The following is a 15,369-nucleotide window of genomic DNA, read 5'->3' on the forward strand; positions in this document are numbered from 1 at the left end:
TTGTTTTTATTATTTTTTTACATTTATTTTATTATAATTTTGTATTAGTTTTACTAATATTAGTGTTTTAGTTTTTCATCTAATATATATATATATATATATACACACACACACATACATACACATACACACATATATATATATAACATGGATGATGTGAGAGAAACAGACGCACAGCCAGTCTGACGTCACTAGAGGGCGCTGTAACACCTGGAAATCACATCACTGGTACAGTCATGTTTATTATTATAATTAGTTTTCATTTTTATATTTTCTGCTTTTAAGTTTTGTCATTTAATGTCTGTACAATCGCCTTGGCAACCAGCTGAAGTGAAACGTGTAAGTTTTTTTTTTTTTTTTTTTTTAATTCAGTTTCAAGTTTAATTCTTTGATCTTTGAAGCAGCTGAAGTGTGTGATGCTCCTCTTCACCAGCAGGAGTCACTGTAACACAACAACACAAATCTCACCTGATTCAAGCTCCATACACAATATCTGATCTTTAATGACTGCAAACATTACAAACACAAGTTAGTTTTCCAAAAAAAAAAAAAAATTCAGGGTTGTTATTAAATAAATGTATTATTTCTGTAAATCCTGACTGCATTTTGTTAGCAGGTTCAGTTCCCCATTATAATACTAATACTATATACTAATATATATATATATATATATATATATAGTAACTAAAATGAAAACAATAAAAACACACTTTTGTTACTTTAAATGAACTTTAACTGAAATAAAAAAATAAAATAAAAAGAAATGTTTGTTACTTTAAATAAAATACATTTTAACTGACATAAAATATAAAAATACTTATATAAAAAAGGCAACATATTTCATTTTCATTTAGTTTAACTTGATGTACTAAAAATATAAAAAATTATATAAAATTAACATGAAATCTAAAAAAATATAATTCAAAATATTAATATTATAATGAAACGAAAATAACAGTCAACATTTTGCAAAAGCAATAAGCCATTAGTGCAGCGATTTTTCCACATTTAAAACATCTAAAAACAAATAAACTGATAACTATATAAACACAATTAAAAAAAAAACTAATAAATAATTACTAAAGCTTTCAAATGAAAATATAAAAACACTGAAATATTAACTCTTTTGCCATTTAATTCGTTTGCGTTCGTAATGCGTTCGTTTGATGATCGTGTCATTTATGTGCGTCAGCAATGCTTCTGTCGCTTGTTTCTGCTGCTTCTTCACCTGTTTTGATCAGGAGAAAGAGTTTTAAAAATATATATATCTAAAACAACACTTGTTCCCAGCAAAAGTTTACCTTTCAGATGAAAGTGTAAATGCAGCTGTGCTGGTGTTTATTGGAGCGGCACATCATGAAACAAACGAGGGAAGTTCATCGCGGGGTTAAAGAGAGTGTGATCTGTCACCAGGGCAACAGCATCATCACAGAGCTGCTGATACGCGCCGAAGCGTCTCGTCTGATGCTGATATTGACGTCCATCATCAGGTCAGCGAGGGTCGAGTCGTGATTCCTGATGCAGGACTCTCCGTCATTAACTCTCCATTGATCCGACAGCTTCATCTGAGCTTGTTTTCAATTCAGACCTGAACAACACGCCGCCGGCGGTTTAATCAGAGCAGCAGGACTGGAGCTGTAATTAGTGCGAGGAAATCAAGAGGCTGTTGTGAAGATCGTTATAACACTGATTGTTGTGCGTCTGTCTTCTGATTGGACAGTGCGGTGATTCCAGCGGGGAAACGGAAGGACGACAAAATGATGTTGTAATCAACACTTCTGTTATGAAGTTTCAGTTTGATAAAGCAGATGGAGGCAAAAAAAATCAAGCAAAACTATATTTTTCTTAATCAAAGAATTTGATTCTGGTTATCTTGTTATTTGTTAAATATTAACCATATAAAGCCTGACATGAAATAATAGTCTGATATACACACATTTATATCTCTGACTATTATTTATATACACACATTTTTAACCTTAGATTTGTGCACGAGCTGCTCAAACTTGACCTCTGACCTTTTGACCCCAAACACTCTCTTCAGCTCACTGTACGTGATGAATCACAAACACCAGTCTCTGAAAACTGCTGGGTTAAAAATGCAACCCAAGTTGGGTTAAATATGGACAAACTCAGCGGATGGGTTAAATGTTTGACCCAATGTGTTGGGTAGTTTTATTTAACTCAAATATTGATTAAAAATCACTAAATGTCTGGATTAAAATGAACCCAAAATATGTTGAAAATTAAAAATCAGACACATAATTACTAGAGGAAACAGTAATAATCAAAAAGTGAACATTTATTAATACGCAATTTAATAAATGCTTATTGTTTAACTATTATTAATTAAACGTATTAATAAATGTTCATTTTCAGCATATTTTGGGTTTATTTCAGGCAAGAAACTTTTAAACAATAGTTGAGTCAAATAAAACTACCAGCAGGTTGGGCAAATCGCTGGGTTAAAACGACCCAATCATAAAACTACCTAATCACTGGGTTAAAACAACCCATTCGCTGGGTTAAAACGACCCATTCGCTGGGTTAAAACAACCCATTTGCTGGGTTAAAACGACTCAATCGCTGGGTTAAAACAACCCATTTGCTGGGTTAAAACGACTTAATCACTGGGTTAAAACGACTCAATCATAAAACAACCCAATCATAAAACAACTTAATCACTGGGTTAAAACGACCCATTCGCTGGGTTAAAATGACCATATCATAAATCGACCTAATCACTGGGTTAAACGACCCAATCGCTGGGTTAAAACAACCCAATCATAAAACAACTTAATCACTGGGTTAAAACAACCCATTTGCTGGGTTAAAACGACTCAATCATAAAACAACCCAATCATAAAACAACTTAATCACTGGGTTAAAACGACCCATTCGCTGGGTTAAAATGACCATATCATAAATCGACCTAATCACTGGGTTAAAACAACCCATTTGCTGGGTTAAACGACCCAATCGCTGGGTTAAAACAACCCAATCATAAAACAACTTAATCACTGGGTTAAAACAACCCATTTGCTGGGTTAAAACGACTCAATCATAAAACAACCCAATCATAAAACAACTTAATCACTGGGTTAAAACAACCCATTCGCTGGGTTAAAACGACCCATTCGCTGGGTTAAAACAACCCATTTGCTGGGTTAAAACGACTCAATCGCTGGGTTAAAACAACCCAATCATAAAACAACTTAATCACTGGGTTAAAACAACCCATTTGCTGGGTTAAAACGACTCAATCATAAAACGACCCAATCATAAAACTACCTAATCACTGGGTTAAAACAACCCATTCGCTGGGTTAAAACGACCCATTCGCTGGGTTAAAACAACCCATTTGCTGGGTTAAAACGACTCAATCGCTGGGTTAAAACAACCCATTTGCTGGGTTAAAACGACTTAATCACTGGGTTAAAACGACTCAATCATAAAACAACCCAATCATAAAACAACTTAATCACTGGGTTAAAACGACCCATTCGCTGGGTTAAAATGACCATATCATAAATCGACCTAATCACTGGGTTAAAACAACCCATTTGCTGGGTTAAACGACCCAATCGCTGGGTTAAAACAACCCAATCATAAAACAACTTAATCACTGGGTTAAAACAACCCATTTGCTGGGTTAAAACGACTCAATCATAAAACAACCCAATCATAAAACAACTTAATCACTGGGTTAAAACGACCCATTCGCTGGGTTAAAATGACCATATCATAAATCGACCTAATCACTGGGTTAAAACAACCCATTTGCTGGGTTAAACGACCCAATCGCTGGGTTAAAACAACCCAATCATAAAACAACTTAATCACTGGGTTAAAACGACCCATTCGCTGGGTTAAAACGACCCAATAATAAAACGACCCAATCTCTGGGTTAAAATGACCCAATCAATCGCTGGGTTAAAATGACCATATCATAAATCGACCTAATCACTGGGTTAAAACAACCCAATCTTTGGGTTAAAATGACCCAATTAGTCGCTGGGCTAAAACGACCCAATCACTGTCCATTTGTCCATTTTCAACCCAACTTGGGTTGTTTTTAACAAACTCAGCGGATGGGTTAAATGTTTGACCCAATGTGTTGGGTAGTTTTATTTAACTCAAATATTGATTAAAAATCACTATATGTCTGGATTAAAATGAACCCAAAATATGTTGGAAATTAAAAATCAGACACATAATTACTAGAGGAAACAATAATAATCAAAAAGTGAACATTTATTAATACACAATTTAATAAATGCTTATTGTTTAATTATTATTAATTAAACTTATTAATAAATGTTCATTTTCAGCATATTTTGGGTTCATTTTAGGCAAGAAACTTTTAAACAATAGTAAAGTCAAATAAAACTACCAGCAGGTTGGGCAAATCGCTGGGTTAAAACGACCCAATCATAAAACAACTTAATCACTGGGTTAAAACAACCCATTTGCTGGGTTAAAACGACCCATTTGCTGGGTTAAAATGACCATATCATAAATCGACCTAATCACTGGGTTAAAACAACCCATTTGCTGGGTTAAAATGACCCATTCGCTGGGTTAAAACGACCCATTCGCTGCGTTAAAATGACCATATCATAAATCGACCTAATCACTGGGTTAAAACAACCCATTTGCTGGGTTAAAAGGACCCAATCTCTGCGTTAAAATGACCCAATTAGTCGCTGGGCTAAAACGACCCAATCACTGTCCATTTGTCCATTTTCAACCCAACTTGGGTTTCAACCCTCAGCAGATGGGTTAAATGTTTGACCCAATGTGTTGGGTAGTTTTATTTAACTCAACTATTGTTTAAAAATTACTGTATAGCTGGATTAAAATGAACCCAAAATATGTTGGAAATTAAAAATCAGACACATGATTGCTAGAGGAAACAATAATAATCAAAAAGTGAACATTTATTAATAATCAATTAAAAAAATTCTTATTGTTTAATAATTATTAATTAAACTTATTAATGTTCATTTTCAGCATATTTGGGGTTCATTTTAGGCAAGCAATTTTTAAACAATAGTTGAGTCAAATAAAACTACCCAGCAGGTTGGGCAAATCGCTGGGTTAAAACGACCCAATCAATCGCTGGGTTAAAACGACCCAATCGCTGGGTTAAAATGACCCAATCGATCGCTGGGTTAAAACAACCCAATCACTGTACATTTTCAACCCTGGGTTCAACTTGGGTTGTTTTTAACCCTGCATTTTTTAGAGTGTAGGTTATTAATTAAACCAATTGGATAACTACTGTAAAGATAATATGTGGTGACACTTTACTTTCAAAACAAACTCTCAAAATTTCTTTTTTAGCTGCTTCCAGTTCCCCCTAAAATGGCAAACTTATGAATTAATCTGAAATTGACAGAATTACCATACAGAAACGGCCCAGTTTTAAAAATCTTGAATATGTAGCTAATGAGAAGCCCTTAAATGAGACTGTAAATGATTTGCCAACGTTTGTTTCAATTTACGATAATTGTACTGTAACGCAATTTATAGAATGCAGAAGTGCATATATGATACTGTATTGTATGTTTATTTATTTCCCATAACAACACATTTGGCTGATGCATCATCATCATCATCATCATCCAACTTATATCTAAATGTTACAGTTCAAAAGTAAATCCACATGGTTATTCCTCCCTCATCTTACCGTATTTATTGAGACACAAAAAAGCACAGGATAGTGATAAAAGTGTCGACAAAAAGTGTCATTTTATTTTTCATACATTCATACTTTTATAAAATACTATATATATTAAAATCAAACTGAGTTAATTACATTTGCATGATCTTCAGAATTTTACACAACATGTTTCATAAATTAAACCGTGGTTTATTCTCTGAGAGCGAGTGATAAAAATACATTATGTAGCTTTTAGCTCTGTTGTCCAGCGTCTGTTCGGCCAGTTCTGCATGACAACTTCATGTTAAAAGCGCACAGTGACCCGATGAACGGACGTCCTGAGGTCCGTCTGGTGGAGCGGCGGAGGCGTGTCGGTCTTTAACGCGTCAGACCGCTCTCATGACGTCCACAGTGAGTAGGCAGTAGTAAAGCTGAGGGCCAAAAGAAACGACAGCAGAAGCAGAAGAACCTTCTGCATCCATAAACACATCTCCAGCTTCTGCTCCAGCCGCGAGTTCGTCACCATAACGCGCATCAGCTGGTGGAAACAAGCATAATGACGTTATTATTGTGGAACAATGTGCACCTAATTAAATGTGCATCATCTTTTGTGTCAAATTCTTACATTTTAATCAGTAAATTCAATTAAAATAGAAGACACTAAGACACTATAGTGCTGTTACAAATGCAGTTAACCTGCAGTTACAAATGCATAAATGTTTTGATGTTTAAAATGTTGAATATTGATATTTTAAATTTTTTAAAAATGAAGAGATACTTTAAATGTAAAATTAAAACTGCCAGTAGGTGGCAGCAATTCACTGTTAATGAGCGAGTTTAATTATTCATTGAGCGAGTCGAACTATTCAATTGAATCATTCATTCAACTGATTTGTTCAAACGGCCGATTCATTCAGAGAGGCATTTGACTGTTTTAATCAGAGAGTCATTGAATCATTTGTTCAATCGATTCATTCAAACGGCCGATTCATTCAGAAACACATTTGACTGTTTTAATCATAGAGTCGCTGAATCATTCAATCAATTTGTTCAAACGGCCGATTCATTCAGAGACACATTTGACTGTCTTAATTAGTGAGCCATTGAATCATTCATTCAACTGATTCATTCAAACGGCCGATTCATTTAGAAAAGCATTTGACTGTTTTAATCAGAGTCACTGAATCATTCAATCAATCGATTCGTTCAAACGGCCAATTCATTCAGAGAGGCATTTAACTGTTTTAATCAGAGAGTCATTGAATCATTTGTTCAATCAATTCATTCAAATGGCCGATTCATTCAGAAACACATTTGACTGTTTTAATCATAGAGTCACTGAATCATTCAATCAATTTGTTCAAACGGCCGATTCATTCAGAGACACATTTGACTGTCTTAATTAGTGAGCCATTGAATCATTCATTCAACTGATTCATTCAAACGGCCAATTCATTTAGAAAAGCATTTGACTGTTTTAATCAGAGTCACTGAATCATTCAATCAATCGATTCGTTCAAACGGCCAATTCATTCAGAGAGGCATTTAACTGTTTTAATCAGAGAGTCATTGAATCATTTGTTCAATCAATTCATTCAAATGGCCGATTCATTCAGAAACACATTTGACTGTTTTAATCATAGAGTCACTGAATCATTCAATCAATTTGTTCAAACGGCCGATTCATTCAGAGACACATTTGACTGTCTTAATTAGTGAGCCATTGAATCATTCATTCAACTGATTTGTTCAAACGGCCGATTCATTTAGAAAAGCATTTGACTGTTTTAATCAGAGTCACTGAATCATTCAATCAATCGATTCGTTCAAACAGCCGATTCATTCAGAAAAGCATTTGACTGTCTTAATCAGTTAGCTATTGAATCATTCATTCAACAGATTCATTCAAACGGCAGATTCATTCAGAAACGCATTTGACTGTTTTAATCAGAGAGTCATTGAATCATTCATTCAAACTGATTCGTTTAAACGGCTGATTCATTCAGAAACGCATTTGACTGTCTTAATCAGTTAGCTATTGAATCATTCATTCAACAGATTCATTCAAACGGCAGATTCATTCAGAAACGCATTTGACTGTTTTAATCAGAGAGTCATTGAATCATTCATTCAACAGATTCATTCAAACAGCCGATTCATTCAGAAACGCATTTGACTGTCTTAATCAGTTAGCTATTGAATCATTCATTCAACAGATTCATTCAAACAGCCGATTCATTCAGAAACGCATTTGACTGTCTTAATCAGTTAGCTATTGAATCATTCATTCAACAGATTCATTCAAACAGCCGATTCATTCAGAAACGCATTTGACTGTCTTAACCAGTGAGCCATTGAATCATTCATTCAACCGATCTGTTCAAACGGCTGATTGATTCAGTAATGAATCACCGCTGTGTGTTGCTCAGAGATGCAAATCATTTCTGCTGTGGCTTTGTTTGGAACTATTTTCATTGGCGTAATGGAGCAAAAACAGGCAAATACTGTGTCCAAAATGTAAGTTACTTAATTTTAACTTCTTGTTTAATGAACTGTTGTATAAAATCAATTCACATTTGCAATCGTGCTGATATTAGGAGAAAAAAAAACAGCACTCTTCGTGTGATATTGATTAACTATATCAAAAGATGCAACATCTTTGCCCCCATATATTGAATTTTGGGGCACTGTAACTACATTTTATTAGACTAAATCAATTCATTATTTGAATAATTTATAGGAATAAAACTTTCTATAAATCAGGCGAATGATATATGAATAAACATTCAGAATATAGATATGAATAAAACTGTAAAGTTTGGTGAATGTAAAGCTGCTGAAGTGGAGATGCAAACAGATGTGTAAAAAGTCAAATAAAATAAACGCTTTAAAGTGTATTTTGGTTGTTTATTTACCACTGTTCTGAAAGAAGATGTTATGGAAGCAAAATAGAGCAAAATCTCAAAATTAACCAGTGAATGAAAAAAACATGTTTTTGCCTCATGAAAGTAAACAGAGTCAGTGTGTCTCACCGTCGTCTGCAGATCCTGCTGGTCATTGGTGGGCGTCACCGACGGACTATCAAATGAGTTGCTCAGAATAGATTTGGGACTCTCTAGGACGTGACAGCGTAGCCTGTGGGAAACATAGTTTGAAATAATATAAGTTTAATTCCTGGTTAAGCAAGCTAGAGCATCACTGAACACCATTTCTCATCTCCAGTCTCGTTTCAAAGGCCTCGCGGCACTGACGCGTTCCTGACAGTGAGTCAAGCGTCAGCGGCTTGTCGTGACTGATGTGTGTCATGTTCTTTTAGATCTCTGTTAGACTGTGATTCTTGCTGTTTGCCTTTCAGAAGTTGCCACTACACTGTTTTCTCTTCGGTTCATGTGCCTGTTTACGGTTTATACTGGTTTTGACACTCAAGCGTAACTGATTGTTGGAATGTATCATGACATGAACATTTTATACATTGAACTGCAAATGCTGATACTGTATAAACTCAGTATAGATTAGGCATGTGACCGTATCAAATTTTCATGTTGCGATTAATTGCTGAAGCTTTTATCACGATATTGAAACAAGTTGCAGAAAATATTATTTTTTTGTTAATGTTAGTTAATCAACTGATCATTGTTAGTTTTATCTCAGGTCCATTAAATAAGTTCTTTTGATTTTAGTAATGTTATTAAACAGTAACTAAGAAATTAATATTAACTAAGAATAATTAATGCTTTCTAAGTATTTTTCATTGTCAGTTTGGTAATAATGAAGTTTTACTGAACAATAACACAATCAGAACATTTCTAATCATTAGGGCATGTTGTAGTCCAGATTAAAATATAAAAATGTTTAAGTTTGAAAATAAATAGTATTTGGTGCTGAGATGAACAACATTGAGATTTCAAAAAGAAATGAATGGCTGTTTGAAGCATTTTAAAAACTTCACTAGCGCAGTTGCTTTGTTTGCGGGTTTTCCGGGGTAACCGCTGCATTTCTGCTGTTTCATCAGCGCCCTCTGCTGTCAGAGAGTGAACGTGCACTTTCATTCAGTGCGTCTCCTTCACTTGTTCTGCCATGTGCTTCGTTTACATATGAGAACATGTTCTTTTGACGCAGCATACAGCGATGTTGTGCATTTTATACGATTGATGGGGAAAGTGTTCTTAAATGCATTATAAAAAAAATTATAATTGGTAATAAATTATTATTTACAGTATTTTGAAATGCCCACGATAACAATATTGTGCATATTCATTATCGTGATATATCGCATTACCAAATATCGGCACAAGTCTAGTATATAAAATATATATATATATATATATATAGTGTGAGGCAGGTGTTTGACAGACGTCACCTGTGCTCCATGATTTTGGCTCTTGAAACCTCCTTCCAGAACTGAGATAACTCTGGGATGGTGGCTCCAGTGCCGCTCTCCATTTCTGCTGCCATGACCAGGAACCGGTCCTGCGGCGACGCCTGGAAACCTAAAACACACAAACATCAAATGATGCCGCAGTAGATGAAACACCATCCAACATGATGATTATTAGATTCATTTCATGCACATTCAAAATGAACTCCTCCTCCAGTAGTTTGTTCAACACATTGTGCATTACTGTAACTATTAATCATTCCAGGATAAGGATACTAAAAAATTCATTAAACAGAGATTGGACTCACAGAGCAATTGTCACTTATAAAGATTCAGAGTAGGTTTGAGGGAGGATTTTGACATTTAACTGCTTCCATATTGATAGCTTCATCTGCAGCAATATCTTGATTAGACTATCATGAACCAACAGAGTCTTGTGTGTCACAAGAATAAAAGCAAAGAAAGGCAGGTTATTGGTGTGGCCTTCACCTCCATGAAGTGAAACCACGATGTCCACACTGGCTCCAGGCTCACAGCTGCTGTTACTGGGCTTCACCCGGTACTTCTCTGGAGCTGTCGTCCGCACCTGCACACAAAACCACCAATGAGACCAAATAAAGGGAACTAACAGTAAAGCAGTGTAGAGAGGGTGTAATGAGAGCAATCCCATCATCATCAGATACAGCAGCCCCTTTAATTACTGTTCTGTGATCAGCTCTCAAGAGACAGTGCCATTTCACAAACATTTAATGCTGTGAAATTAACGCTTCAGATCCGGATAAAACAATATAGCTGCAAGCAGCAATTAAGGGGTCAAGCACAACAGAAGCAAACAAGGAAGCTCGCAGCAGACTAACAATGTCATAATGGACTATGATAGTAACTGAGACAAAGACACCATGTTAATTTTGAAGTCAATCAGACCAACAGTACTGTAGTTAGAGCCAGTTTCATTTTTCAATTATAGCGCCACCAAGTGGCACAGTCCAACCTCTTCTTCTGTGTGTCCTCAGAGTGCCTCTATACATAAGCGTGCCAAATTTGGTGAAAATATCTAACTTCGTTTAGGAGTTATAGACATTTATATGTATAAACACATTAATTAATTGCATTTTTTGCCACATACTATCAAATTTTTGAGATTTAGCCATTAGCATATTGTCAACGAAATGTTTCTAATTTTCCTATGGTGATTTTGTCTCGATCGTTTTTCAAAGATATTCGCGAATGTTGTTTAAACGCTAAATCACACCATTGCACTAACCAAAAGGCGAAACCTAGCATGTTTGGTATCGTTGGACTTGGCAAGGATTCAGGAATCCTTGAAAATAAGTCAACCACATCCAAAGTTATAAGCATGTAAATATTTTTTTCACCACTAGGTGGCACTGGTCCGAAACTTCAGACTCTTTCGGTGCATCGTGCTGATGACCCATACCAAGTTTCATAATGATATGCTAATGCGTCCATAAAATACAGCATTTTAGTACAAATATATCCAATATGGGACAATTGGGTATCATCCAACTGGGCACGCCCTGAATCTAACGAGAATCTAAAGATTTTTATGATTTTTAGGCAAACCGTTCAGGAGTTATATGCAAAAATAGCCATTTTTCGTATCTCCGAACCAGTAGTTGGCGATGCACCAAAACGCAGCATGTAACCATGTACCAAGTTTTGTCTGAATACGGTAAAGCGTTGAGGAGATAGAGCCTTGTCTATTTTCGCAAGCATTACATAAAATACAAGCACAACAGAAGCAAACAAGGAAGCTCGCAGCAGACCAACAACAATCTCATAATGGACTATGATAGTAACTGAGATAAAGACACTGTATGTCAATTTTGAAGTCAATCGGACCAACAGTACTGTAGTTAGAGCCAATTTCATTTTGTGTTCAATTATAGCGCCACCAAGTGGCACAGTCCCATCTCATTCTGAGTGTCCTCAGAGTGCCCCCATACATAAGCGTGCCAAATTTGGTGAAAATATCTCATTTCATTAAGTAGTTATAGACACATATATATATATATATATATATATATATATATATAAAAACACAAAAAATTAACCACACCTGACTTTGATTTTTTTGTTTGTTTTTTTTTTGCCGTTATTATAAAATTTTTGACATTTGGCCATTAATGTATTGTCAACAGCCTATGTACGTTGGTTTTGTCTCAAATGGAGTAACGGTTTCAAAGATATTCACAAATGTTATTTAAACGTTAAAACACAACGTTGTACCAACCATAAGGCAAAACCTAGCATGTTTGGTATCGTTGGACTCGGCAAAGATTCAGGAATGAGTCAACCACATCCAAAATTATAAGCATGTAAATATTTTTTTCACCACTAGGTGGCGCTGGTCTGAAACTTTACAGATTCTTTCGGTGCATCGTGCCGATGACCCATACCAAGTTTCATAATGATATGCTAATGCGTCCATAAAATACAGCATTTTAGTACAAATATATCCAATATGGGACAATTGGGTATCATCCAACTGGGCACGCCCTGAATCTAACGAGAATCTAAAGATTTTTATGATTTTTAGGCAAACCGTTCAGGAGTTATATGCAAAAATAGCCATTTTTCGTATCTCCGAACCAGTAGTTGGCGATGCACCAAAACGCAGCATGTAACCATGTACCAAGTTTTGTCTGAATACGGTAAAGCGTTGAGGAGATAGAGCCTTGTCTATTTTCGCAAGCATTACATAAAATACAAGCACAACAGAAGCAAACAAGGAAGCTCGCAGCAGACCAACAACAATCTCATAATGGACTATGATAGTAACTGAGATAAAGACACTGTATGTCAATTTTGAAGTCAATCGGACCAACAGTACTGTAGTTAGAGCCAATTTCATTTTGTGTTCAATTATAGCGCCACCAAGTGGCACAGTCCCACCTCATTCTGAGTGTCCTCAGAGTGCCCCCATACATAAGCGTGCCAAATTTGGTGAAAATATCTCATTTCATTAAGTAGTTATAGACACATATATATATATATATATATATATATATATATATATATATATAAAACACAAAAAATTAACCACACCTGACTTTGATTTTTTTGTTTGTTTTTTTTTTTGCCGTTATTATAAAATTTTTGACATTTGGCCATTAATGTATTGTCAACAGCCTATGTACGTTGGTTTTGTCTCAAATGGAGTAACGGTTTCAAAGATATTCACAAATGTTATTTAAACGTTAAAACACAACGTTGTACCAACCATAAGGCAAAACCTAGCATGTTTGGTATCGTTGGACTCGGCAAAGATTCAGGAATGAGTCAACCACATCCAAAATTATAAGCATGTAAATATTTTTTTCACCACTAGGTGGCGCTGGTCTGAAACTTTACAGATTCTTTCGGTGCATCGTGCCGATGACCCATACCAAGTTTCATAATGATACGCTAATGCGTCCATAAAATACAGCATTTTAGTACAAAATTCAAAATGGCTGACGCCCAAAATGGCCAATATGGGACAATTGGATATCATTCGACTCGGCATGGCGCCCTGAATCTAACGAGAATCTAAAGACTTTCATGCTTTTTGGACAACCCGTTCAGGAGTTATAAGCAAAAAAAGCCATTTTTCGTATCTCCGAACCAGTAGGTGGCGCTGTGCCAAAACACAGCATGTAACCTCAGGTCATGCTTGTGATGACACGTACCAAGTTTGGTCTGAATACGATAAAGCGTTGAGGAGATAGAGCCTTACGTCTGTTTTCGCAAGCACTACGTAAAATTCGTTCGCACGTTATTTGAGAATAGTTTAACGAATTGACTTGAATTCCATGGTGGCGCTAGAGGGCTTAAGTTAGACACTCCAATATTGGTGTGGTTAATGCTGGGACTGACCTCTATCTGTGTGCCAAATTTCACAACGTTTTACAATACGGTTCTATGGGCTGCCGTAGACTCAAGTGGAAGAACAAAGGAGGAAACGGAAGAATAACTTTCTGCTGATGTCTTCAAAAGTGACATTTGAGCCTCACCTTGAAGGCCACGTGGTTTTTGGTCACGTTGTTGAGGATGATCAAACACTTCTTGTCTGATTCTTTAGCACCGAAGCTGAGCTCCTCTGCTGGACTGAAAGAAAACACATGCACTATTATTAAGAACAGATCCACAACCTTTACTAATGGATTACTGGATGAAAATGTGAACGGTTTCCTGAAATATCACACACTGAGAGACACGGTGTTCACATAACAGCCTGCATTCATTAGGAAACATGCTGGAAACGGAAAACCTGCTGAGCCGAACGGATTTCCATGGAATCCTTCAGCAGTGTGACTTTGTTCATGTTTGGGAGACATAGCTACACATCTCTATATCTCCGTATTTATGCATTTGCTCTGAAATAGTGTTTGTTCCAATCAGAGGAAGTATCATTTGAATCTCAAGTAGATTCAAAATGTTTCAGGTGTAATATACGGTAAAAATCTATATAGTAAAATGCAGTACATTTTTTTTATTTTTTTTACTAAATGAACACAAGGAACAATCATATTTAATTATTTTCATTGTAAATATTTATAGTAAGGTTTCATTTGTTAACATTAATTATTTTCATACCATTTATTAACATTTATATTTATGCATTTGGCAGATGCCTTTATCCAAAGCGATTATCTCGCAACTCTGACTTTATATCTCGCAGTTCTGACTTTATATCTCGCAATTTTTATATCACGCAATTCTGGCTTTATATCACGCAACTCTGGCTTTATATCTCGCAACTCTGACTTTATATCTCGCAACTCTGGCTTTATATCTCGCCACTCTGACTTTATATCTCAATTCTGACTTTATATCTCGCAACTCTGACTTTATATCTCGCAACTCTGACTTTATATCTCGCAACTCTGACTTTATATCTCAATTCTGACTTTATATCTCGCAACTCTGACTTTATATCTCGCAACTCTGACTTTATATCTCGCAGTTCTGACTTTATATCTCGCAATTTTTATATCACGCAATTCTGGCTTTATATCACGCAACTCTGGCTTTATATCTCGCAACTCTGACTTTATATCTCGCAATTCTGACTTTATATCACGCAATTCTGACTTTATATCTCACAATTCTGACTTTATATCTCACAATTCTGACTTTATATCTCGCAACTCTGGCTTTATATCTCGCAACTCTGGCTTTATATCTCGCAACTCTGACTTTATATCTCGCAATTCTGACTTTATATCTCGCAACTCTGACTTTATATCTCGCAACTCTGACTTTATATCTCGCAGTTCTGACTTTATATCTCGCAACTCTGACTTTATATCTCGCAACTCTG

General features: G+C 35.7%; 2 protein-coding genes across 2 annotated transcripts in view; one reads left to right on the top strand and one right to left on the bottom strand.

The window, feature by feature from the left end:
- Positions 1-15,369, top strand: part of fancb (FA complementation group B) — a 53,954-nt gene that overhangs the window by 396 nt on the left and 38,189 nt on the right. The window lies entirely within an intron of this gene.
- mospd2 (motile sperm domain containing 2) overlaps positions 5,724-15,369 on the bottom strand; it is a 28,365-nt gene continuing 18,719 nt past the window's right edge. Inside the window, exons 11-15 of the mRNA XM_048194833.1 lie at positions 14,060-14,153; positions 10,533-10,629; positions 10,026-10,155; positions 8,698-8,800; positions 5,724-6,203 (exon numbers count right to left, since the gene is read on the bottom strand). Coding sequence (XP_048050790.1) covers positions 6,063-6,203; positions 8,698-8,800; positions 10,026-10,155; positions 10,533-10,629; positions 14,060-14,153 — 565 coding nt within the window. The 3' untranslated portion in view covers positions 5,724-6,062. The remainder of the gene's footprint in view (positions 6,204-8,697; positions 8,801-10,025; positions 10,156-10,532; positions 10,630-14,059; positions 14,154-15,369) is intronic.

This window comes from Megalobrama amblycephala, linkage group LG6 (genome assembly GCF_018812025.1).
Source record: "Megalobrama amblycephala isolate DHTTF-2021 linkage group LG6, ASM1881202v1, whole genome shotgun sequence".
NCBI classification, from domain to species: domain Eukaryota; kingdom Metazoa; phylum Chordata; class Actinopteri; order Cypriniformes; family Xenocyprididae; genus Megalobrama; species Megalobrama amblycephala.